This window comes from Dipodomys ordii, unplaced genomic scaffold, assembly GCF_000151885.1.
Source record: "Dipodomys ordii isolate 6190 unplaced genomic scaffold, Dord_2.0 Scaffold79, whole genome shotgun sequence".
Classification (NCBI taxonomy): Eukaryota; Metazoa; Chordata; class Mammalia; order Rodentia; family Heteromyidae; genus Dipodomys; species Dipodomys ordii.
In genome coordinates this window covers 3,396,107-3,420,638 of record NW_012267295.1, presented here as the reverse complement: position 1 = coordinate 3,420,638, position 24,532 = coordinate 3,396,107, and the positions used below count along the sequence as shown (strand labels likewise).

At 54.9% G+C, this 24,532-nt stretch overlaps 1 protein-coding gene across 3 annotated transcripts; it reads right to left on the bottom strand.

The window, feature by feature from the left end:
• Positions 1–257: 257 nt before the first annotated feature.
• On the bottom strand, positions 258–21,291 carry LOC105992104 (casein kinase I isoform epsilon). Of its 3 annotated transcripts, XM_013024929.1 has the most exons (10): positions 21,203–21,291; positions 11,300–11,410; positions 11,042–11,190; positions 8,274–8,502; positions 7,545–7,715; positions 6,387–6,535; positions 2,056–2,248; positions 1,822–1,961; positions 1,395–1,458; positions 258–278 (listed from the first exon to the last, which is right to left on the bottom strand). In XM_013024929.1, the coding sequence occupies exons 1-9, from the start codon at positions 21,276–21,278 to the stop codon at positions 1,426–1,428; spliced, it is 1,251 nt and encodes a 416-aa protein (XP_012880383.1). In that variant the 5' UTR covers positions 21,279–21,291; the 3' UTR covers positions 258–278; positions 1,395–1,425. The 3 variants fall into 3 exon arrangements, with proteins under 3 accessions (XP_012880383.1, XP_012880384.1, XP_012880385.1); XM_013024930.1 differs by lacking the exons at positions 258–278; positions 1,395–1,458; positions 1,822–1,961; positions 2,056–2,248 and adding exons at positions 5,173–5,591; positions 5,687–5,790 and having other exon boundaries at positions 21,203–21,278; XM_013024931.1 differs by lacking the exons at positions 258–278; positions 1,395–1,458; positions 1,822–1,961; positions 2,056–2,248 and adding an exon at positions 5,569–5,790 and having other exon boundaries at positions 21,203–21,278.
• Between the last annotated feature and the right edge of the window lie 3,241 nt (positions 21,292–24,532).

Genomic DNA, 24,532 nt, shown 5'->3' with positions numbered 1-24,532 from the left:
GCTGGCGTGGCTGGTGTGGGGCTCGGCATCTGGCTCCTGTGCCTGGCCTCGTGGGGGAGCGTTTGGCAGCCTGGACGTTGGGGACGGCAGGCAGTGTAGGAACAGGAGTCTTCAGGGCTAAGGACGACCCATCTTTTTGCCGTTGGCAAAATAAAAATCAAAGAAACAAAATCCATCGTCGGTTTTGTGCTGGGTTGTTTGTTTTTCTTGTTCAGAGTGGTTTTTTTTTTCCATCTTTTTTTTTGTTTTGTTTTTTAAAAGAAAATACAGTGAAGACACTAGAAGGGCAAAGAAAGAGAAATTAGGTGCCTTTGGTCTAAGAGCTGATATGGAAAAGCCTGCTCCAAGCCTAGCTTGTTACACTTGGGCTGGGGCTGGGGGGGAGGGGGGAGGAAGAGGGGGAAGGGTGGGAACCTTAGCGAGGGCAAATCTTTGCCCAGAGTTCTTCCACACTGCCTGAAGGCCTCAGACAGCCCAGAGCAGCCTTACCCAGCTGCCATATAGGCCTTCTAACAGTCCCTGTTCTTAATGCTTTGCAGGACTGAACTTGCTCAACAGTCCAGAGGCTGAGGTGGGCCCTGGATAGAGAGAGGTGGTCCTAAGGGCAGGCATTAACTAGCAGAACGAATCCACACAGGGCCCCAGCTTAGCACAGGAAGCCTGGGCCCCAAGTCTGGTCGACTCCAAAGGTGTAGGAGTAGGGGCAGAGGGGAGAGGAAGGGGAGTGTTGTTTTTTTCCCCCCTGATGTCTGGGTGCTGTCCCTCAGCTTTCAGCTCAAGGCTAGTGCTCTACCTCTTTGAGCCACAGCGCCATTTCCGGTTTTCTGGTGGTTAATTGGAGTTAAAGAGTCTCAAGGACTTTACCTGCCTGGGCTGGCTTTGAACTGCGATCCTCAGATCTCAGCCTCCTGAGTAGCTAGGATTACTGGCGTGAGCCACCAGTGCCTGGCTGAGCATGTTTCTTTATCTTGGACACTGTCTCTTAGCTTTTTTTTTTTATTTTTTTTAAATTTTATTTTATTTTATTTGTGAACAAACTCTCTTAGCTTTTTTGCTCAAGGCTGGGGCTCTACCACTTGAGTCACAGCTCTATTTCCAGGTTTTTGGTGGTTAGTTGGCAGTCTCTGTCCATGCTGGCTTTGAAGCACAATCCTCAGATCTCAGCCTCCTGAGTAGCTTAGGATTACAGAAGTGAGCCACTGGCTCCCCACAACTCCTCGAGAAGCCTTGGTTTGGAGGTTCAAGGTGCCCCCAGCCATGGCCTCGTTTTGAGGGGAGTCCATGGTCTCTCCTTCCAAGGCCTCCCCCTCACTGACACACACTAGCATTCCCCGGGGCCCCAGGTGGTTTCAGCCCTGCCAGGTGGGCCTGCTTACACAGCAGACAACACTCACCTAAGCAAACACTGGTCCGATGTGGCTCTCCTCACTTCCCGAGATGGTCAAATGGCACGCTTGTCTTCGGAGAGGGGGCAGAGATGGGCTAAGTTTCAGGCAAACCTCACCCCACTGTGGAGCTCCACCCCACCCCCACCAGGTCTCTCATGCCAGGAGGAGGGGCTTGGGAAGCCACTGACCCTCAAGGGTCCCTGCTCTGAAGCCAGAGCACTCACTGCCCAGGAGGCCACGTAACCACTCCAGGCCACCCCGGGGTGGGTGTGGGGGTACCGCACTATTTGCAGCAGGCTCCAGGAAATGGGGCTGATTGGACCTTGGGATTGGGTGAGGCCCAGTCTCCTGCTCCCGGGTGATCAGAGTTGGCAGGGAGGTTGGACTTGCACTCTGCCATGGCCCAGACGGGGTTGGGGTGAGGGCCGCTCACCTGTGAGGCTGAAATCCGGGAGACCTCTTGCCGCCCAGTGAGGTCTGACGAGGAGACGTTGGCCGGAGCGCCCCTGTGCAGCCTCATGCTCACCTTCCTCTCCCGGTCGGCCCGAGAGATCGCTCTGGGAGAAGTATTGCCTGGAGGGTGGGGAGTGTGGAGAGCCACTCAGTGTGGCCACCAGGAACCCCCGGCCCGCTCAGGTTCAGCCCACCGCCCAAAGCCTCTACGAACCAGCTTGCTGGATGCGGGAGCATGGGGTAGAAGCCACAGGCTCGGCTGCACTGCGGAGCCGGTTGGCAGTGGCACCCGTGGGTGGGCCAGGGGGCAGGGCTCGGGTTGTAGACCCCCGCAGCTGCCCCATCCTCTCCTCTCGCTCGTGTTCTCGCCGCTCCCGGTCCACGTCCTCGGGGTTCCGGGCTGCACCCTACAAGGACAGCAGGGGAGACTGGTCAGCTCTGCCAGGGGAGGGGGAAGAGCATCTCAAAACCCTCTGGTCAACCTTCACTAACAAAGCAAGAGCCCAGGACCCAGGAGGGCTGAGATGGCCCCTGTTCACAGAGCAGAGAAACAAAGCCACACAGCACCCAAAGGCGGGAGAAGGCAGGGAGAGAAGCAGCGGAAGCTGTGTGCTCTGGCCTCCAGCGGGAGTCAGAACTGAGGGGCTGATGTCCCCAAGGCTTCCTTTGGCCTCTACAACCTAGCTCCCCACCCGCCCCCCCAACAAGAGCCCTGCACCCGTTGAGGTTTTCAAACCAAGCAGGGAAGAATTCGGAGGCCTACCTAACATTTAAACAGGGGGTGTCTGTCCGGAGAAGAAAGCACAGGCTGACTTACAGCACTAGCTGAGGACAGGGCCGGGACTTGACTGTAGGTGCCCCTCACGCTCCCCACCCCGTGCCCAGACAGGGGCTCTCTTCACCAGGGGGAAGTCCTTCCCCAACCCCTCGACCCAACCACGGGTCCTGACAAGCTTTACTTGAGAGGCCCAGTGGATCCACACAGATGCTGTGAGCCTTGGGACGGGAACTGGGGAAGCCAGAGAAGAAGCTGGGCTGGATGCCACAGAAAGGAAAGAGCCCAGCAGGCAAGGCTGGCGAGGAAGGATGCTGAGCCCCGGGGGCCCTTTAGCCACTGCTGCCCAGTGCAGGAGGAAGGGAGAAAGGCCCGGGGAGGAGCAGGGCATGGAGCAGCACTCGCTGCATTACCTAGCTGGTCCTGGGGCCATCCACAGGGAAGGGCAGGGGGCTGGCGTGAGGGGGGCCGGATCTGTGGAGGAGAGAGCTGTGGGCTGAGTTAGGAGTCTGGTCATAGGCCATGGGGTGTGGACAACCCCATCTTTCCCAGAAACTAGCTGAGAAAGCTCTGCTGCCCTGGAGACATGGGGGAGCATCTTCAGGCCCCTCAGGTTGGTGGGGGCTGGGATTAGAATGACTACTGAACCCTAGGGGTAACCAAGTCAGGCTGGGTCAGTATTGCCTTGCTGGCCATCTTGTCTTTTCCTGGGGTCTATTCTGAGGCAGGCTTTGCAACCAGAAGCGGGACACAGGTATCAACAACCTTACTGTATCTGCTCTGGCTACAGAGCCTCAGGATGAGAGAAAAGCTGGGGGTTTGAATCCAGGTCCTGCCACCTAGTTCTACTCTGTCTAGAAACTTGTCTTCACAGAACCCTTCCCAGTCATCCCAACTAGCCCACCAGACAGGCGTGGGACCATTGGACTCTCGTCCGCTCACTCACTGGCTGGCAGACTCAGCCAGAAGCACAGCCCAGATGGAGACAAATGGCACCCACAAGATCCACCTGGGGTCAGGACACACTGACTCGGAAAGGCCAAACAATTTCTCCTTGCAGGGAAACTGACACTGGTGAAACTGGGCAACACAAACAGCACTGTAGAGCCAGTAGCTGAGCGCACCCCTGCAGCACCAGCCCCTGGCTACCCTGCGGACTCAGGCCAATGCCAGCCCCGTGGGCAGGAGGAAGAGGCCGATCCTACCATTCCACGGGCTCAAGCGCCGCATCAAGAAAGGGACACAAGGGAGCTTTTCCCGTCTTTATTGGCCCATAAGAAAATACAAAAATGTCAGCATCCGGTCATCTGGATCTCTGTCCGTGGCAGGGTGGCGCTTCCTCCTGGTCTCTTAGCCAGCTGCTTGGACCGCAGAACAGTGGCCGTGTACCGAGAACAGGATCCCAGGTTTCAGGTGCCCTGATGACATGGGACGGCGACTGCAAGGTCAAGGCAAAGGTCAAGCTCCTTTGAAGAGTCCACAGTCCAAGGTGCAGTATGGAGATCTGTCTGCTGCGAGGTGCTAGTAATGGCTTCTTGCAGGGTGGGTGGCTTGGCCGGGCCTGCGTGACAGTTGTGTGACCTCGCTCTGTGGCTGGGGCTCACCAAGGGCAGACATGGGTGGTGATGCCTTCCTTCTGCTTTGGACTCGAGTCCCAGGATCCCAGGGAGGGGATTGTCTGAGTCCCAACCGTGGAGTGGAGAAGGTGCGCCTGGCCTGGCCTGTGCTGGCTGGGCCCGCCGGAGGAATCATGACGAAGCCATCCAGAGCAGCTGTCCACAGAACTTTCTGGGATGACAAATGTCCTGCCTTGCTGGGTAGAGTGGCCGCCAATGGCGGCTGAGAACTTGAAATGTGGCAAAGGCAACTGAACTGGCTTCATCTGTATTTGTTTGAGTGGGTTAAAGATTAGCACCGGGCGGTCAGTAACTTTCTAGTGGATCTCACAGGTCTAGGGAGTGAGAAATCAGTTCTTGCCCTAAAGCCTAGGAAGGGCTAAGCCCATCACAGAGCTTTTACAGCAGCACTCAGGCTCTTCCATGCTGGGAGGCACCCACCTTCCACGCTTACTGAGGGCCACACAGGCCTTTCCCCAAGCTTCCTGGCCTATGATACCCATTCCCTACCTAACCTCTGTTGTCCTCTTTAAAAGAACAAGACCAGGGCCCGGGCACAGGTGGCTCACACCTATCATCCTAGATACGCAGGAGGCTGACATCTGAGGATCGTGGTTCAAAGCCAGTCTGGGCAGGACAAGAAAGTCCGTGAGACTCTTATCTCCAATTTACCGCCAGAGAACGGGAAGTGGCGCTGTGGCTCAAGTGGTAGAACACTCTCGTCTTGAGCTGAAGAGCTGAGGGACAGCACACAGACCCGGAGTTCAAGCCCCACAACCAACATAAATAAATAAATAAACAAACAAACAAGACCAGTCCACCAATGGATTCAGAGGGAAGAGGAGCCCCGACACCAATGTGGCATTCAGGAGGCCATGGCCCCAGTCCTCAGCATCTGGCCCCCAGGTTGCCGTGAAAAGATGCACACCAGGGCAGAGAGCAGGGAGGCGAGGCTTTAATGAGTTCAGGGTCAATACAGAGGCTGACGACGACGACAAGGCCTGGTCCTGGCGCTTGTGTCCACAGGACGCTTCCAGGTAAAGGCCACAATTCCTTCTTCAGGCTTGTCCTGACTCTCAGTAGCTGGTTCATTCCCGAAAATCCCACGCAGGGCCTTTTCTTCCACACCCTCTCCACTGAATGGCAGGCCGTCTCTCAGGGGGCTGCCAGCCCCTCCATCCCAAGGGATGCCTGCTCAGGCCTGGCCCTGATGCTTGCAGGCACACCTTGTAATGTCAGAACTGGGGCCCTGGAGTCCAGACCACAGGCCAGTAGTTTTGGGGAGGCAGCTCTTCTACCTCCTCCATCTCCTCCAGGGGCCTATCTGAGGGGCCTTGGGTGCCCAGGGGCGCCGGGCACCTGGAAGGGACAGAGAGATCACAGCTGAAGCTCAGCTTCACGCTTACTGGCCGAGTGGCAGGTCTCGGGCGTGGCAAGCATCGGTGGGTCCTTACCAGTAGGTGGGTGGGCACACCGGCCCGGCGCATGGCCAGGGAAGGGGCCGAGGCGGTGCAATAGCGTCGCTGTTGCGGGGCTGAGCCTGGCTCGAGGAAGCCCCCTTTTCCAGAAGAGACGTGAAACAAGACATACGATTTCACAGATTCCGGAGCTCCAGGAACGGCGGTCGAGTGCTTCTCTCCATCCCACCCCACCCCCCAAGGGCCCTTAAATGTGGGAGACAGAATGACCTAGCAAGACCCACGGTCCCATGACCAGAAAGAAAGAAGCCACTGTGAAAGGGTCCAGGCTAGCCAAGGAGGCCTGGGCGAAGGTGGCCGCCTGGCACGTGGAGAACAAGAGGAACAGGATGGTGCAGACAGCGATCAGGGCGGCAGAGGGGCCTGACAGCACCATCCACGACCTGCCACCGGGACCCTGGAGGGACCTGAAGCAGGGCCAGGTCCTCCATGGCCCGGCAAGGGGCAGCGCCTGCCAGAGGCCTGACCCCCGCCTCCCACGATGGCATACCCCCTGACCGTAGGTGCAGCTGGAGGAGAGGGGGGCATGTGGGACACCAGCGAGGTCACTGCCACTATCCAGCTCGTATCTCCCATCTGCCGGGAGCCCCGCCTGCCACCAGGCCACTGTGGCACCAGGCGTCAGGGCCTTCCCCAGCCAGTCCCCCAAGCCCTCCTTAGCCTCCAGGTGACTCACAAATTTGAGCATGTTCCAGTCGAAGACGTAGTCATAGGAGAAGCCCTGCCGGTGGAAGAGGTTGCGGAAGAGCTGGCGCAGGTAGGAGTAGTCAGGCTTGTCGTCAAACCGCAGCGAGCGGCAGAAGTTGAGGTATGTTGAGAACTCGGCTGGCGGGGAGAACGGAGGACAGAGGAGGCCATGTGAGGCCCATGCTCCCAGAAGCACGCAGACATTCGTGCCCCCCCCCTGCTGCCCCTACAGATGCTCTGAACCTAGGAGGGCAGGACAAAAGAACAGCCCGCAGCCGTGGGCAGAGCTGCTCCCAGCAATAGCTGTGCAGCACTCGGTGTGGAGACCGGGTCACGGCTGTCATCATCTCGAAAGGCTAAGCAGAGCCAGGTGCTGGTGGTACACACCTGTAATCCCAGCTACTACTCAGCAGGTGAGATCTGAGGACTGTAGTTCAAAGTCAGCTTGGGTAAGAAAATTCATGAGCGGGCTGGGAAGGTGGCTCAGTGGTAGAGCGCTTGCCTTGTATGCATGAGGCCCTGGGTTTGACTCCTCCGCACCACATAAGCAAAGAGAAAAAAAAGCCGGAAGTGGCGCAGTGGCTCAAGTGGTAGAGCACTAGCCTTGAGCTGAAGAGCTGAGGGACAGCGCCCAGGCCCAGAGTTCAGGCCCCACGACCGACAAAAAAAAAAAAAAAAAAAAAAAAGAAAGAAAGTTCATGAGCCTTTTATCTTCAATTAAAAGCCAGAAGTGGAGCTATTGCTCAAGTGGTAAGAGTTCCAGGCTTGAGTAAAAAAGCTCAGAGACAGCTGCTAGGCCTTAGGTTCAAGCCCCAGGACCACCACACATGCATGCACGTGCGCACATGCGCACACACGCATGCGCACACACGCACGCACACACACACACACACACACACACACACACGCACACTCAAAGCCAATGATGTATGTGTGACCTAAGCCTATTCAACCGGTCTAGGCAAGGAGATGGCCCCTCGGAGGCAAGGCAGGAGTGTAGACTGGGGACACCTGGTGTCTAACAGCCAAGGAGCCTGGGGAACCGGGGGCCCTCAGCACACTGTTCAGCAGCAGGCAGCCTGTGAGCGGTGCTCAGGTGTCTGGACTTGGAGGAGCCTCATCCTGCCCCTCCCCGCCGGCTACTCACAGGGGTAGCCTTTGCAGAGGACCTCGATGGGTGTCGACATCTTCTTCTCGCTGATCCGCTCATACTTCTGGCGCTTGGTGGCTGCTTTGAGGCCCTGCCAGGGCAGGGAGCCCAGGTTGAAGTACATGAGCACGTAGCCCAGACTTTCCAGGTCATCTCGACGGCTTTGCTCTGCGGAGCCAGAGATGAAGTGAGGTGAAGGGCCCTGGCCACCCACTCGGGTCTGCAGCTCCTCCTCAGCCTCGTTCCAGAGCAGGCACCCATACCAGACAAGCCCTGCCCAGTGCCCGCTCGCTCCCCACAGCCCTGGGATTTACACAGACCTGTCCTCCTCCTGCAGCTTTCCCAGTTTTTCAAGCTCAGACGCTATTTCACTAAACAGTGGGTGGGTACTACTGACCCCTCACCTCTTCAACCCCTCCCCTCCCAGGGGAAGAGGGCAAAAGCTGTGGCATGAGAGTGGGCTGGGGTCAAAACCGACTCAGACATTCATTCGGCTGCATGCTCTGAAGCAGCCCATATGTGAAATCACAATGAGGCTGCTACGAGAATGAAGCAGGGCACACGAAGGCATGTGCAGCTTTACTTAAAATGGGCAAGCTGGGGATCAATTCCAGACCCAGGGCTGTGAGGTGGAGGGGTGACCCTGTCTGAGGCTCCCCGGAAACGTGCTGGGGCCTCCAAACCAAGTAGGGCCAGCGGCATTGGCTCCAGGCCCAGTTCACTCACCGATGCCCAGGTGGGTATTGATAGAGGCGTAGCGGGCAGTACCCGTCAAGTTCTTGTTTTCCCGGTAGGGGATGTGCTGGTGGGTGCGGGCGTCCCGATACTTCTTGGCCAGGCCGAAATCGATGATATATACCAGGTTACCTTTTTTCCCCAGGCCCATTAGGAAGTTGTCGGGCTTGACATCCCGGTGGATGAAGTTCTTGGAGTGGATGTACTCGATCCGGCTGATCTGGGGAAAGGAGAAGAGGGGACGCAAGTGTTCCGTGGAAGGGCCTGCACCATGTGCTCTAGGCTGGCCTAGATTTCAGGCTGGAGGGTCAGGTCCCTGACCTGACCAAGGACCAGAAAAGATGATTTCAGAAGAAAGTCAGAGAAGGCTCCTGGAGGAAGTAACATTAGGATGGAGTCTGAAAGAAGAGTTCACAAATGCGAATGCAAATACCAACTGAGGACATGATGAGAGACAGACAGGGAAAGCAAGTGAGGAGAAAAGCCCTTGTCAGGCTGGGAAGGTGGCTCAGTGGTAGAGTGCTTGCCTTGCATGCTTGAGGCCCTGGGTTCGATTCCTCAGCACCACATAAGAAAAAACCCGGAAGTGGCGCTGTGGCTCAAGTGGTAGAGTGCTAGCCTTGAGCTGAAGAGCTGAGGGTCAGCGCTCAGGCCCAGAGTTCAGGCCCCACGACCGGACTCCCCCCCCCCCCAAAAAAAAAAAGAAAAACCCATGTCAAGACTCCAAAGGAACTGGACACCGGTGGATTACCAGTGGCTCATGCCTGTAATCCTAGCTACTCAGGAAGCTGAGATTTGAGGATTACAGTTCAAAGCCGGGCCGGGCAGGAAAGTCTGTGAAACTCTTTTTTTTTTTTTGGTCTGGTCATGGGGCCTGAACTCTGGGCCTGGGCGCTGTTCCTCAGCTCTTCAGCTCAAGGTTAGCACTCTACCACTTGAGCCACAGCACCACTTCCAGCTTTTTTCTTTTTGCTTATGTGGTGCTGAGGAATCAAATCCAGGGCCTCATGCATGCAAGGCAAGCTCTCTACCACTAAGCCACCTTCCCAGCCCCAGTGTGAAACTGTTATCTCCAATTAACTACCCGAAAACTGGAAGTGGCGCTATGGCTCAAAGTGGTAGAGCACTAACCTTGAGCTAAAGAGCTGAGGGACAGTGCCCAGGCCCAGAGTTCAAGCCTCATGCACTCAGGCCCCTATAGAACCCTGCGAGGCTCAACCTACACAGAACTGGAGAGCTAGAGACACAGAGACAATCACAATCAGGAGAAGAGGAGGGCTGGGAACACCAAAGAAGACCCAGAGGGACAAGAGATGGAACACAAAAGACAGGGCTCATCAGAACTTCCAAGGGATACCAAAGTCACACACAGACAACCCCTTCTTGCTTTTTGATATTTTTTCTTCTTGGCAGTACTGAGATTTTTTTTTTCCCTGTCAGTTGTAGGGCCTGAACTCTGGGCCTGGGCACTGACCTCTTCAGCTCAAGGCTAGCGCTCTACCTACCACTTGAGCCACAGTGCCATTTCCAGCTTTTTCTGCTTATGTGGTGCTGAGGAATCAAACCCAGGGCTTCATGCATGCAAGGCAAGCACTCTTCCACCGAGCCACCTTCCCAGCCCAGTACTGAGATTTTCAACTCAGGACCTCATGCTTGCTAGTCAGGTTGTCAGGGTTCTATATCATTTGAGCCACACCTGCAGACCTGTGTGCGTGTGTGCGTGCGTGCGTGCGTGTGTGTGTGTGTGTGTTGGTACTGGGGCTTGAACTCCAGGCTGGGCCACTTGTCCCTGAGCTTTTTCATTCTACCAGCTAGAGCCACAGTTCCAATTCTGCCAGCCTTTTGTTGCTTAATTTGAGCTAACAGTCTCTTTGACTTATCTGCCCCAGCTGGCTTTAAACCAAAATCCTCAGATCTTGGTCTCCAGAGTAGCTAAGGTTACAGGCGTGAGCCACTGGTGCCCAGCACCAGATCCACTTTAAGTGGTGATTCTCCCCTCCCCCGCCCTTCAACTCCATCACTCATGCCACACCATGTGTTCTGGCAGGTCAGTTGACCCCATTCTGGGCCTCAGCTTTAGTATCTCCTAGAACTCCCCTGGGGGTTTCCCTGTGTGTATCTGATAACCCACTCTGTACACACACTACCTGAAAACACAGGGTGTTCACAGACCAGGGACACCACCCGCTGTACTGCCCATGTCCACATCCAGTAACTCTTCTATTGTGTGGTGCCACAGATGGAGCCCAAGGCCTCAGTGGCTTTGTTAGTCCAGCCTTTATCTCTTTCTGTTTTGTTTTCAGACTTCTCACTGGGTAGCCTGGGCTGGCCTCAGTGTGGGTGGCTGGGATTCCAGGTGTGGCTACCCTGCCCAGCCCGGTTTGTCTCTCTAACAAAGCCTTCCTCTGTGCACCAGGGCTGCAGACCTAACACCTACTTTGGCCCAGACACCGTGTGACATCTCACTCCCCAAAAGAGCCTGGCAACGCGAGACTCACAGAGGGTGGAGGCTCAGAGGCTTAACCATTCACCTTGGGTCACCACAAGGGGAAGGCCCAGGGCCCCACAGCAGGAGGCAGGCTTGGCTGGTGCGCAGTTGGGCCTGGAATCTGCATTATAAATAAACACCAGAGGATCTGGCCACAGGGGACCGAGATCCCTAACCAGCAGCCAGGCCTGTCCTCCACCCCTCCTCCAGCACCCCGAGCAGGTTCATCTGGCATCTGTGCCCTCGGGCAAGATGTGGGGCTGGGGCTCACCATTTGGTCGGCCAGGAGCAGCACCGTCTTGAGGCTGAACTTGCGGGAGCAGAAGTTGAAGAGGTCCTCGAGGCTGGGCCCCAGCAGCTCCATGACCATCACGTTGTAGTCGCCCTCAGCCCCACACCACTTGATGGACGGGATTCCCACTGCGGCAGGGAAGAGGGGCAGTCACAGCCCGGTGGCTCCCTCCCGACACGTTGGCATAGCCCACATCCTGTCAGGTGCCCGCCCTCCCCCGCAGGAGCCCAGGCTCACCTCCCCCTTGCATCATCTTGTAGAACTTGCTCTCAATGTGCAGCTGCGGGTGCTTCGTCTTCACACACTCAAGCTTGATGGCTACCTCTTCACCAGAGGCAATGTTGGCACCTGCAAGGACAAAGGAGCAGGGTCACCTACCTCAGCCAGCTGGTCGTCCCCACTCAGCATTTCCAAGGCTGCTGAGCCCAAGCCTGGGGCACAGGGCCCAGAGAGGGCCTGTGGACAGAGAGGGCGAGAACAGCCCAGCCAGCCAGGAAGACATGGACCTGGAAGTTCACTGAAACATGAAGGTGGAGATCCAAGAGGCTGAGCTCCATGAGCTCCATTACCATCCTGCCCCGGACTAATCCTGGAGACCGATGAAGCCAAAATGGCTGAGGAGAGGAATCAGGAGTCTAGTGGGAAGATGAATACCCTGGATAATCCCAAGCTTCCTGCAGAAGGTTCTGTAAGGGTTGAACTCAATAACCAGCCCTGACCCCCCACTCCCATCAATGCTGACACCTTCCAAGAAGGCCCCATCACCTCACCTCAGCATCTCTCGCTTGAGTATTCCTGTTACACAGGGGAGGGAACAGGCCCAGCCGGGAGACATAGCTAGGGAGTGCCGAACTAGTATGAACCCCGGTTCTCTTGGCTTCTGAGTGTGGGCATGAGGGTCCTGTCTGCACCTCTGCTTCTCCTCAGCTCCTACACTCATCTGAAGTCAAGACAGGTTCTACCAAAATCCTCCCACACAGGGAGGCCTAGCTCTCAAGCCTGGGCCTAGCCCAGGGCTCAAGAAATCACAAGAGGGGCTGGGAATGTGGCTTAGTGGTAGAGTGCTTGTCTAGCATGCATGAAGCCCTGGGTTCTGTTCCTCTGTACCACATACACAGAAAAAAAATAAGAAGGGGTGCTGTGGCTCAGAGGGTTAGCCTTGAGCAAAAGAAGCTCAGGGATAGCAGGTAGGCCTTGAGTTCAAGCCCCAGGACTGGCACAAAAAAAAGGAAAGAAAAGAAAAGAAAATCACAGGTCAGGCATCGAGGGTCTTACCTATAATCTCAGCATTTGGGAAGTAGAGATAAGAGGATTATAGTGCCAGCAGCCTGGAGAAAAAGTTAGCAAGACTTGCTGGAGAGACTCAGCCACTGGGGAGGCTGAGATCTGAGGATCAAGGCTTTAAGCTAGCCCAGGCAAAGAATATGACATTCTTATCTCCAATGAACCAGGAAAAAGCCAGAAGTGGAGGTGTGGCTCTTGTGTAGAGTGCCAGTCCTTTTTTTTTTTTACTATTGTCAAGGTGATGTACAGAGGGGTTACCGTTATAGAAGTGAGGTAATAAGTACATTTCTTGTCAAACTTGTTACTCCTTTCCTCATTTTTCTCCTACTTTCCCTCCCTCTCTCCAACCTCCCCCCCCAACAAGTTGTACAGATCATTATCAACATAGGGTCTTGTGTCTATCACTGTTGCATTGGTAGAGTGCCAGTCTCGATCAAAACAGCTAAGCAAGAATGAAAGGCCCTGAACTCAAGCCCCAGTTAGTGCTGTGTGTGTGTGTGCGTGCATGCATGCACACACGTGCACACACACGTAAACACACACACAGACACACAATTAACAACATTATCCAAAAGAACAAGTGAGCTGGATGGAGGAGTGGGGTCCCTCACAGGACCCTGCTGATAGCAGGGACTATCATGTAAGCATTGAGCAGACTCAATGGCCAGGAGACACAAGCAAAGAAGCACCAGGAAAAGCTGCATCTCCAAGGAAAGATGTGGGTGTTGGTGTTGGGGGATGGGACAAGACCAGCACTGGCCCAGGCCCAGGCAGCTCATACCACAGCCAGGAGAAACCCAAGGGGAGGAAGAAAGGTTGTACGGAATTTCTAAGAAGCACAGCAGGCCATGATCTTGCTGTACATGTCCAGTAAAACTGGTCTCCAGTGGGTCACGCCTGTCATCCTAGCTGCTCAGGAGGCTGAAATCTTAGGATCACAGTTCAAAGCCAGCCCAGTCAGGAAAGTCCAAGAGACTCTTATCTCCAGTGAACCACCAGTGCTGTGGCTCAAAAGTGGTAGAGTGTTAGCTTTGAGCAAAAGAGCTCAGGGAAGGGCCCAAGCCCTAAGTTCAAGCCCCACAATCGACAAAACAACAACCAACCAACCAGTACAGGACTCCATTCTGAAGTACCCAGAACAGGCAGCTCCAGACACAGGAAATGGGATGGTGGGGAAGGGGAGGGGACACAGAGATGGCTGCCTGAAGGGAACTAAGTTTTTCCAAGAGGACAGAGGAAGCGTGTGTTAGAACCTCACGGGGTGCTCTGGTGTATGCATGGCAGTAAATGCCGCTGAACCCCACTTCTTTTCCTTTTGTTCTCTCTCTTTCTCTGCCTCTCTTTCTTGATGCAGTCTCACTCACTATGAAGCCTAGATTGGCCGTAAGCCTTAGATCCTTCGGCCTCAGTCTCCTGAATGCTGGGATTCCAGGAATGTACCATCACACTGGGTTTTGATCTGTATACTTTAAGATGCCTAACTAATTTGATGCTTTGTGAATTTTACTTCAAAAGCAAGTGTCAGATGAGAGCACAGACCTATTTGTCTCAATTTCAAAGCACGCAACACTCAATGCAATTCGGGGGCATAAACATACGATGCAACTCTCAACAAAAGGGAATAACTTAAAATGTCAGCTGGTGACTACTGGTGAAGGGGAAAGGAGACAAGGCCAGCAAGGAACCCCAGGGGCTCTCAGATGAGAGGGGCTCTCATATTAATTAGGATGCGCTCTGCCTCTCTCTCAATATCCTCCCTCTTCTCCAAAAAGAGAACCTCTCTGCCTGGCAAAAAGGTCAGGAACAAAACTATTGTGCTGGCAGGTAGGTGAGACTCAACAGGAAGCAGGGTGAAGGATGTGAACAGCCTTCCCAGAGAAAGATCATTACTATGAATGGCTTACTCATCGCAGAGGATGTGCAGCCTCCCGAAGAGAAATGCGAATTAAATGATCCCTAAAGACTATGTTTCAGCTGGCTGTCAGAAGTTCCCAGACAAGACAGCATCTGTTCATTGGCAGGGGCAGTGGGAGGGTAAGGGGGTGACCAGCACCTCCCTTTCCTGGGGGTTAGCCGACACCCTGGAGCGATGCAAAGGAGCCTCACAAGGCTGTGGCTAACACTGTAACTATGACAGCTTGGAGGGACCTCTCCCCATGTTCAGCCTGGGCACTGGTTAAAGAACAGCCCATCCAGACGACAGAACGTGAGGAATGGGGAGAGAATGAGGAAGGCTTTCTGTGCAGAAGTGGAACATGTATTCTACTCCTCCCTCTCTTAAAGAAACATGAGGGCCGGGCACGGGTGGCTCACACCTGTAATCCTAGATACTCAGGAGGCTGAGATCTGAGAATCATGGTTCAAGGCCAGCCCAGGAGGAAAGTCTGTGAAACTCTTACCTCCAATATACCACTGGAAAACCAGAAGTGGGGCTGTGGCTCCAGCAGTAGAGAGCTCACCTTGAGCTGAAGAGCGCAGGGAAAGCGCCCAGGCTCAGAGTTCAAGGCCCAGGACAACCAGAAAAAAAAAAAAAAGAAAGAAAAAAGAAACAGGAGGTTCCCAGGTGATACCCCCCACTGGATTCCTTGTTACATTGTTACATGTTAACTGCATAGCCTCTTTACTGAGATACATGTACACAAAACACAGTTCACCCACCAGTTCTGAGTATATTCACAATGTTGCATAACAGTCATGAGATCCCTTTTACAATGTTTTTATCAACCTGCAAACAAGCCTTACCCTTTAGTAGTCATCCCACAAATCCTGTAACCCAGGAACTCACTCTTCATAGACACAGTTCAGATGCGATCTTTTGTAATCTCCCCCCTCCCCACCAGTCACTAGGCTTGAACTCAGGGCCTGGGATCTGTCCCTGAGTATTTTTTGGTCAAGGTTAGCACTCTACCACTTGAGCCACAGTGCTACTTCCAGCCTTTTCTGTTTATGTGGTACTGAGGAATAGAACCCAGGGTTTCATGCATGCTAGGCAAGCACTCTACCACTAAGCCACATTCCTAGCCTGTAATCTGTTTTTGTGGGTGGGGGAGGTAGGAGAGCTGATCCCTGGCTTGAACTCAGGCTCTCATGCTTTTTCACTCAGCTTATTGCTATGGTTGGTGCTCTAGCACTGAACCACACCCTTGAGCTTGCTTTTTGCTGATTATCTCGAAGACAGAATCTCTCAGATTTTTCTTCCCAGGCTGGCTTTGAATGGCAATCTTCCAAGTCTTGTCCTGGTTAGCTAGGAGCCACTAGTGCTGGGTTGTTTCTTTTACTCAACACATTTTTTATTGTATTGATTTTTGGGGTGTATGTGTGTGTGTGTACACACACACACATAAGTATATATATACGTATAGTGTGTATATATATATACACATATATACATACACATATATGTGTATATATGTACTTTCTTCTCTCTTTTTTTTCCAATCCTGGGCTTGAACTCAGAGCCTGGGGGCTCTCCCTGAGCCTCTGTATGCTCAAGGCTAGCACTCTACCACTTGAACCACAGAGCCACTTCTGGCTTTTTCTGTTTATGTGGTACTGAGGAATCTAATCCAGGGCTTCATGCATGCTAGGCAAACGCTCTACCCTAAGCCACATTCCCAGCCCTGTATATGTACTGCCAGTGTTTTTTGTTTGTTTGTTTTTGGGTTTGGTCGTGGGGCCTGAACTCTGGGCCTGGGCGTTGTCCTTCAGCTTGAGCCACAGCGCCACTTCCGGCTTTTTTCTTTTTGCTTATGTGGTACTGAGGAATCAAACCCAGGGCCTCATGCATGCAAGGCAAGTGTTCTACCACCAAGCCACCTTCCCAGCCCCTCAGTGCTTTGATGGTTAACTAGAGATAAGATTCTCAGCTGGGCACTGGTGGCTCACGCCTGTAATCCTACTCAGAAGGCTGAGATCTGAGGATCACGGTTCAAAGCCAGCCCAGGGAAGGAAAGTCCATGAGACTCCTATCTCCAATTAACCATAAGAAAACTGGAAAAGGTGCTGTGACTCGAGGTAGAATGCTAGCCTTGAGCTGAAGAGCTCAGGGACAGTGCAGGCCCAGAATTCAAACCCCATGATAAAAAAAAAAAAATCGCACTTTCCTGCCTGGCTTTGGCTTCAAACTGTGATCATCAGATCTCAGCCTCCTCAGTAGCTAGGACCTGGCCTTAGCTTTTTTATTTTCATTTTGAGACAGGGTCTCATTATCTCTGTGCCCAACGAGCTGGAACTACAGACACAAGCCACCACACCCAGCCTTGTGTTTGAGTTATGAGCAATATCAAAGAAAAGTAAAATCAATGGGAGAGGCTGGTTTGCAAGCTGTGAAAGTGCTCAGCAGAGCACACAGGTTTCTGAGGGGCTTTGAGGACACAGTACAGGAGGGAAGTGGCGTGCCCTGGAATCTGCTAGCATGCCCATCCCAATGTGGGCATGAGAATGCAATGGACACAAGTATCCACTCCAGGGACAGCTGCTGGAGTCCAGCACTCCTGCCTGTGCCCCCTTGGAGCCAGGGAACCTCACTGCCCTGTGCCATGTACCCAGCTGCAAACCACTGGTAGGCTCTAGCTCACTAGGCTGTTTTGTGGCACAGATAAGCCCTAGCAACGAGAGTGCCTGGCACACAGCAGTCGCTCCACAGTGGGAGGGGTGAAGAGGAATGAGTAGCCTGGGCTGTAGACATGGACTGGGGGGAGGGAGGGGGACAGAGGCGGCAGCTGACCGCATGGGAACAAAGGAGTCAGGAGATGGAGACACGGGGCGGGATGGGGGGGGGGCATCTCCCTGGAGAGAAGGCTACCAGGACTGTGCCACCCCCCCACACACATCATTGCATGCGCAAAGGCCTGGCAGGAGGGAGTGCCACTAACTCTGCGTGGTCTGGTATGGTGGGGCCTTGGGTGACTGAAGATTATATTGAGCCACACAGCCACCTCCAGCTTTTTCTGTTTATGTGGTACTGAGGAATCGAACCCAAGGCTTCATGCATGCTAGGTAAGCACTCTACCACTAAGCCACCTTCCCAGCACCAGCACAGGGGCTTTGGGCGCCCCTTGACCTCGACGCAAAGGGCTGAGGAGATTCCAGCAGTGGGGGAGACATAGAGGCAGCCACCGGAGCTGTGCAGGCTGGAGCCGAGGACACAGGGCCTTCAGCAGATGTGTTCTGGGCACGGGCGCTGGAGAGGTGGAGGCAGACAGAGCCCTTCACTCCCGTGGGCCCTGACTCCATCCTGCCAGCATCTCTTGACACATGAGAAAACCAAGTCTCCAAATGGCCATACATCAAACAACTTCCAGGGTCCTGAGCTGTTAGACAAGGTCTTCAAGACCCACGAGCCCTGGTACCTTCCACAACAGCCCGGAAGTGCCAGTGGGGCAGCAGGCCTCCCCCGACCTCCACGCTGAGGTCCAGAGAGGTTAAGTAACGCCAGGCTGGGAAGACCTGGGTGGAGCAGAGCCAGGACTTGCAGTTTAGCTTCCGAGGCCCCCTGTCTCTTCCTCCATCCCAATTTCCTGGTGTTTCATTTATACAATTTGCAGGTGGCACGGGGCATGGAGCAGCTGAGTGGGAGCAGGGCTGCCCTGGAGCCAAGCTCACTTTCTGTGTAATCAGCCAAGGGCAACTGGCCTGGAGAAAGGTGCCAGGGCAGGGGCTGCAGAGGGAGCCCAGCGGGAGGGGCATCCAGGCAGCGGGCTGCGTGTGCTGTAATGAGGGGCCATGCTAGAGGGGCCCCGGCGGACAACAGCCTGGAGGCCAGCAGAAACATGGCCTTGTTCAGGCACAGCACGTGGCCCATCCATGAGACACTGCAGCCCACTGCAAGGACGGGTCCACACCCAAAACAAATACAGAGAAGGGTATCAGCCTGGCTGGCCCTGGAGGGGAAACAATGGGCAGGAAGACAGCCAACCTGTGAGGGGGGGCTCATGGCAGGGAGGACCTGGCAGGGAACAGGGTGAGGGATGAAGAACATCTGGCCCCCTCCCCAACAGCAGCAACTTAAGCGCCCATCTATCAGAGGCCCGGAGTGTTCACTGCACCCCCCCTTACCCCTATAACCACCTATGGGGGGGTTGCAGCAGCTCTGTTCCCTACAGAGCAAAGGACCAGCAGTTTTTGTTTTTGTTGTCAGTTGTGGGGCTTGAACTCTGGGCCTGGGCACTGTCCCTCGGCCCTTCAGCTCAAGGATGGCGCTCTACCACTTGAGCCACAGCACCACTTCTGGTTTTTTGAGTCATTTATTGGACATAAAAGTCTCATGGACTTTCCTGCTCAGGCTGGCTTTGAAACGTGATCCTCAGATCTCAGCCTCCTGAATAGCTAGGATGATAGGCATGAGCCACCGACACCCAGCAAAGGACCAGCAGTTCTAAGAGGTCTACAGCATTCCCCAGGTTCAAAGCCAATGGTCCCCACAAGTGCCAGGAGCCTTTCCCAGCCACATCACAGTGTGTTCCCCAGTCCTGGAAAGCAGCGCTTGGGAGCTGCGCTGGCCTCCTGTAGAGGTCCTCAGGGGTCAGGCCCAGGATCCTGCACTGGTGATGGTGACCAGAATGTGGCCAGCACTCTGAACAAAGGGAGCCAGTGAGCCCCACTGGGGAAGCCCCCACAATCACCCCACTGTCTCCAAGCCAAAAGACAGGAGCGGAGGCTGGCGCCAACAGGAGTTGTGTAAGGGCGGAGCCCCAACACCTGCATCCCAGTGAAGGCTGAGCATGAGAAAACTGGCTCCATTCCCATGCAGGCCCAAGATCCCTGGAAAGCAGCAGGGCCCAAAGGAGCACAAGGGCAGGGACACAGCAGGACACAGTCCAAGTGTCTCTGCTGGGCCTGGCGCACGCAGGTGTTTTACACAGCAGGATCCCATTGCTCCTCACACCACCACTCTCCAGAAGGGGAAGCTGAGGCTGGCAAAGGCCATCATTGGCTCCAGGGCACAGCAAGAGGAAATCAATTTACTCCAGAGCAGACACAAAAAGGAGTCAATATGGCCCTAGATTTAAAAATAAGCAAGATGACTCCATGAGGAAACAAGAAGTCCCGCCCCCAGGCAGGGACACCAGGGACAGTGGCTCTCCTAAGTGGTGTGGGCTGCCCCTCCTGTGGACTTCCACATCCCTTCTGCAAAAACAGGGCCAGGACTGGGAGCTGTCTGGGGCAGCAGGAGCTTGTCTGAGCTAAGGGGTGCCAAGAGCTGCCTTTGTGTCTTTCAGTTCCAAATCTGGGAGATTCCACAAGGGGTTTTCACCCGCCTATGGTCTCCAACAGGAGATATGCTAAGACTCAAAGGACGGGACTTCTCCCAGGCCACGCAACAAATGAAGATAAGACTGGGATCCTCAACTCAGCCTGGCCCCCAAGCCCCAACCTCCTGTCATCTTACAGTAAGGTTACTCTTCAAGCTACAATCCCTGCTTTCTCATTCTTTCACTAACAAGGGCTCACTGGACATACCCCATGGACAGCCATAGGCTAGGCCTTGGGGCACAGGTACAAGCCCACCTCTCCTCCAGGAGGACCTGGAAGGTGTACAGCACTTCCTGATTCTACCCAAACTGGCCTTGAACTCAAGCAATCCTCCAGAGATGTACACCATCACCCTGGGTTAAATCACTTCCACCAGCACCCTGGTCTTCCCTCTTTCTGCTCCCATCCTGTTTCCAGGGGAGAGTAGCCAGTTGTGCCCGCAGTGTTGGCTATCTTATAACAGTGCTTGATCAGTCAGGCAGTGTCAACACATAAACTTTGCAGATAGGGGCACTTAAATCACAAAGCAAGGTCCAGAACTCAGGCCTGACTTCTATACTCTTGCTTAACAATGCTGTGGTGGACAGGTCTTGGCTAGTTTTCCAGTAATAACCATGGCAGGTCACCTTGGTTGGCTGTACCTCCAGCACCATCTCCAGGCTAGCCCTCAGGGAGACTTGGCAGGTAAGGGCTTAGGAGATCCAGTGTCCCCAGAACCCGGTTGCCCTGAGCCTCCCAGAGAGAGAGATCTTTTAGGCCAAGGGAACAGGGACCCTAACCACTAGTGAAAAGAAAGGCCTTACAGTCTGAATTAATGAACACGCCACACTAATTCGTCCCTTTTCCCTGCCCAGGACAGAAGTGATTTGGCGCAAAAATGGCTCAGGCCTGCTTCTGAGGGCAGAGACAAGACCACCGATAAACCCTCCATCGGGGACTTGGCCACCGTGCCCCTCACAGCTGTAAGCCCCCCTCACTGACAATTACCAAAATAAAACTTCTCCATGCAGTCCAACAACTGCGAAGGAAGCCATGACTCACAAGCATGAGCCCCACAGGCTACAACAGCAGCATCCAAAGGCAGAAGCCTCTTGTCTCCCAGGCCAGAGGGCTGAGATGGCAACATCAGAACTCAGACTTCTAACCGGAAGCACATCCGGAGACAGAGCAGCTTCCTGGGGGTGGAGACCCCTCCCCTGCGTCATTCCACAGCCTGCCCGGGCTACATTCCAGGAGGCCAGATCACAGAGAGGGGGCCAGGCCCTCTGTCCACGAGCACCCTTCTCCTGGGTGCCAGCCCAGCCTGTGTTTCCAACACGCAACTGGGACCCAGGTCAGCCACAGCTGGAGATCAGAGCTAAAAATACTCTCTGCCCAGCACAGCAAGTGGGAAGCCCACCCACCCAGCTGTGAAGGGAGTCCCCTACCCCACAATCCCCTCTAGCTAAGGTTTCTTTCCACAACTGGCAAGTTATGCCACCAGAGCAAAGTTCGAGCGTCAGCCCCCAAAGTCCTGCGCTCTTTCCTCCGGCTCCTCTCCCCTGCTCCTTCCCAGGACTGTCCCACTGTTCCTGGGTTCAGGTGGCAGCCAGGAACTCTTACCCAGGTAGATGTCTCCAAAGGACCCGCTTCCGATCTTGCGCCCTAGGCGGTATTTATTCCCCACACGCAGCTCCATGGTTCACCCTTGCTGCAGAGACAAACAGAATCATAGGGGTCAAAGAACAGGAAGCTGCTGAGGGGACCCTCTCTTCCCTCATCAAAGGCCAGACAAAGCTGCAAGGGACCTGAAAGGCCAGACTCCTCCCTCCCACATCCAGGAAGCTACTGGGCCTCCCTTTGCCCAAGGGCACCAGGTGTCAGGTAACCAGGTAGCCCACACAAGAGGAACGGCTGAGGCAGGTTTCGAACAGGTTTCAGCCCAGTCTGAAATTAAAGCCAAGACCCCAGAGGAAACAGCCCAGAGGATCTCTTTGGGGAACACTCACTCAGGAACCCCTCCAAGAGGAAGCGGCTTTGAGGGGGTGAGACTGGTCACAAGGGGCCACAGCCCCCAGAAACGGAAATCAAGGACAAAGAGGGAAACAGGGATAGAGAGGCGAGTGGGAGCAGAGGGCCCCTGTGACTCTGCCCTCAGTGACCCCACCTTCCTCCAGAGGCCAGAGATACAAAGTCTTCTCCACACTCCCAGGGAGGCTTAGACATCCTCAGAGAAGGGCCTGGCCCTCAGGAGCTGACCACCAGGGGCCACTGTAACCACCAGCCAAGTCCTAGCCTCCAGGGATGGGAGGACAGACTGCAGGAGGGGTCCCAAAGGTGCTGCTAAGTGGCCTTTAGGCCTCCGAAATGACAGGGTCTCCCCTGCACTCCAGGCACCTCCCCCATCCGGCATGCAGTGTACAAAACTGGGCCAGGGCTCCACAGCCCAGCTGTCATTCTAGCATGGCCTGGGCCCAGTGTGCTCTGCAGGAAGTGGGGGGGGGGGATGTCTCAGGAAAGGGATCTTTCAGTGGTCTTCCCTACGCTGCTCAGGACACAGAACTTCTCTCAGGCCTGACTACACGTTTGTCTTTGGATCTCTTTGGATGAACTTCTGGGGCTGGCTTCCTTCAAGCCTAGGTGGTTAGAGGGTCTCCTGCAAGGGCCATGTACATAAACGGAGCCAAGGCAGGTTTGCAGCCATCAGAACCCATGGGGCAGGAGGGGCTCTGATTTGAACAGGTTCCCTCCTTCCTGCAGCCCACAGACAACAGGGCCTGGGCCACCCTGGGGCAGAGATCTGCACACTTGTGCTCCTGGCCAGCAAGTGAGGCTCAGAGGCAGGGGCAGTTTGGGCTGCTGGTGGGAGAAGGGGGACAGGAAATGGGAACTGGAAACAGAAGGAGGAAAAGGTCAGGCGGGCACCAGTGGCTCATGACTGTAATCCTCGCTGCTCAGAAGACTAAGATTTGAGGATGGTGGCTCAAAGCCAGCCTAGGCAGGAAAAGTCCGTGAGACTTTTATCTCCAATAAACTCCTCAGAAAATGAAATGATGCTGTGGCTCAAGTGGTAGAGCGCTAGCCTTGAGCTGAAGAGCTGACAGACAGCACCCAGGCCCAGAGTTCAGGCCCCAAGATGGACAGACAAAAAAAAAAAAAAAAGGTTCTGACTTCAGTGCCTTCACAAAGCCAGTTTAAGTGACCTGGAGGGACAGCTCACTTTTCAGGTAGAAACTCAGGTCCTGAGAGGCCTGGTCACTGCCCTGGTGCCCCCGCCAGCAGCCAGCCTCACCTGGGACCTGAAGTCACCCACCTAGCCACCCAGCCCCATGCTCACCGGGTGACTCCCACCCTCACGCACGGGACTTCTCTCGTGCAAAACAGGAAGGTGGCATGGCAGCTATGCTGGCATGGAGGGACTGCCCTTCCCCATACCAAGGGCTACCCAGGCCTGGCTGGAGAGCTGGGAGAGAACTACTTCACTGACAGGGCGGAGCTGCTGGCCCTGGCAGAGCCAGGGAAGCCACAGCTCCAGCCCAGGAGGCACCCAGCACCGCACAGCCGTCCGGAAAAACCACTACAACAGGCCTTTGCACGGCCACAAGGAAGCAGCCCCTGGCATGGCATGTCACCCAAACTCTGGACATTCCATCAAGGCTTTTCGTGGACATGCCTGGCCTGGCCCAGCTGAGGTGGCCTGGCTGCCAGCAACAAGACTCCACATTTACAGGAAACCCACATGCCATGCATGCCAGGACCACGCACTCCATGTCATGTCCACGCAGAGAGCAACTTCCCAAGTATGCCTGGCCAAGAGTATAATGGAGAGCAGCATGCTTGGTGAGCCTGGCGAGGTGGGTAGTTGGGGGAATTCACACACACACACGCACACGCACACACGCACACGCACACACACACACACCACCAAGGAAAGACCACACATGGCAGCCGGGGAAAGCCGCAGGTTAGGAAAGGAACATAAATACTCAGGCATCCTATATTACATAAATACCCACGCCGGGTTATATAAATACCCATGCCCTCTGTCTGGGTGTCTTACATAAATACACTGCACATGACCCCCAGCCCCTCTGCTATCAGGCCGTCTGCTGAGAGGGGGACGCGGGTGCAAGCTGTCAGCCTTGCAGGACCCCAATATAACTGCTCTGTGGCAGCCACAGTCTCCTGGGTCTGGGGCCTAGGTCTCTAGGGAGACCACAGGCTGCCCCAGCACTCATCTCTCCCAGAACCCCCCTGCCCCCCCAAGAAGGGGAAGGAAAGATGTTCATCGGGAAATGAGAGCAGCTTTCCCAGTCTTTAAGTGTTTCCCTCCCACGGGGGTGGGGGTACGGGGTGATGGGGGAAGAGGAGATAAACAAAGTTATAAAAAAAAAAAAGGCAGACATGAGTATTTAGGAGTTCCAAATGGTTAGAAAAAATTAAACTACCAAACCAGCGCTGTACACGGGCAGGGCGTGTGTGTGTTGTGTGTGTATTTTAACTTCCTGATGCCGCCGCCCCTCTACCCCAGAGCCAAGACCCTTTGTCAATGGGCAGAACATTTAAAATAAAAATTAAAGCCACCCAGTTGCGATCGCGTCCCCGCTCCTCTCCTCTCGTTTCCTGGGGGAGGATGTGTCAGAGGGGAAGGATACCCGACAACTCCGGGCGAAGTCGGGGAGGGGGCTGGCCGGGCCCGGGGCGCCTCCCGGCGCGCGCGTCCCCCTGGCTCACACTCGGGGGCACCAACAGTTTGGATTCCCGGAGACTTGGCGAGCACGGATTTCTCCAACGCCGAAATGGGATAAATAACCCCCTCCCTTCCTCTCTCCACAAAGGAAAACAAAGCCGGAGGCCCGGTGCCCACGCACCCGGCTTCACCTCGGGACCCCCCACACTTCACGCACACACCCCGATCCCGCACACTGCGCCAGGGTGTGCGGTGGGGGGGGG

Bases quoted from the DNA above. Each gene is read 5' to 3' on its own strand.
- LOC105992104 (XM_013024929.1), bottom strand. From the start codon at position 21,278: ATGGAGCTGCGTGTGGGGAATAAATACCGCCTAGGGCGCAAGATCGGA. The intron at 11,191-11,299 runs GTGAGCCTGGGC...TCCCTGCCGCAG, and splicing joins CAAGATGATGCAAGGGGGAG to TGGGAATCCCGTCCATCAAG. The intron at 2,249-6,386 runs GTGAGTCACCTG...CTGTCCTTGTAG, and splicing joins ACTGGAACATGCTCAAATTT to GGTGCAGCCCGGAACCCCGA.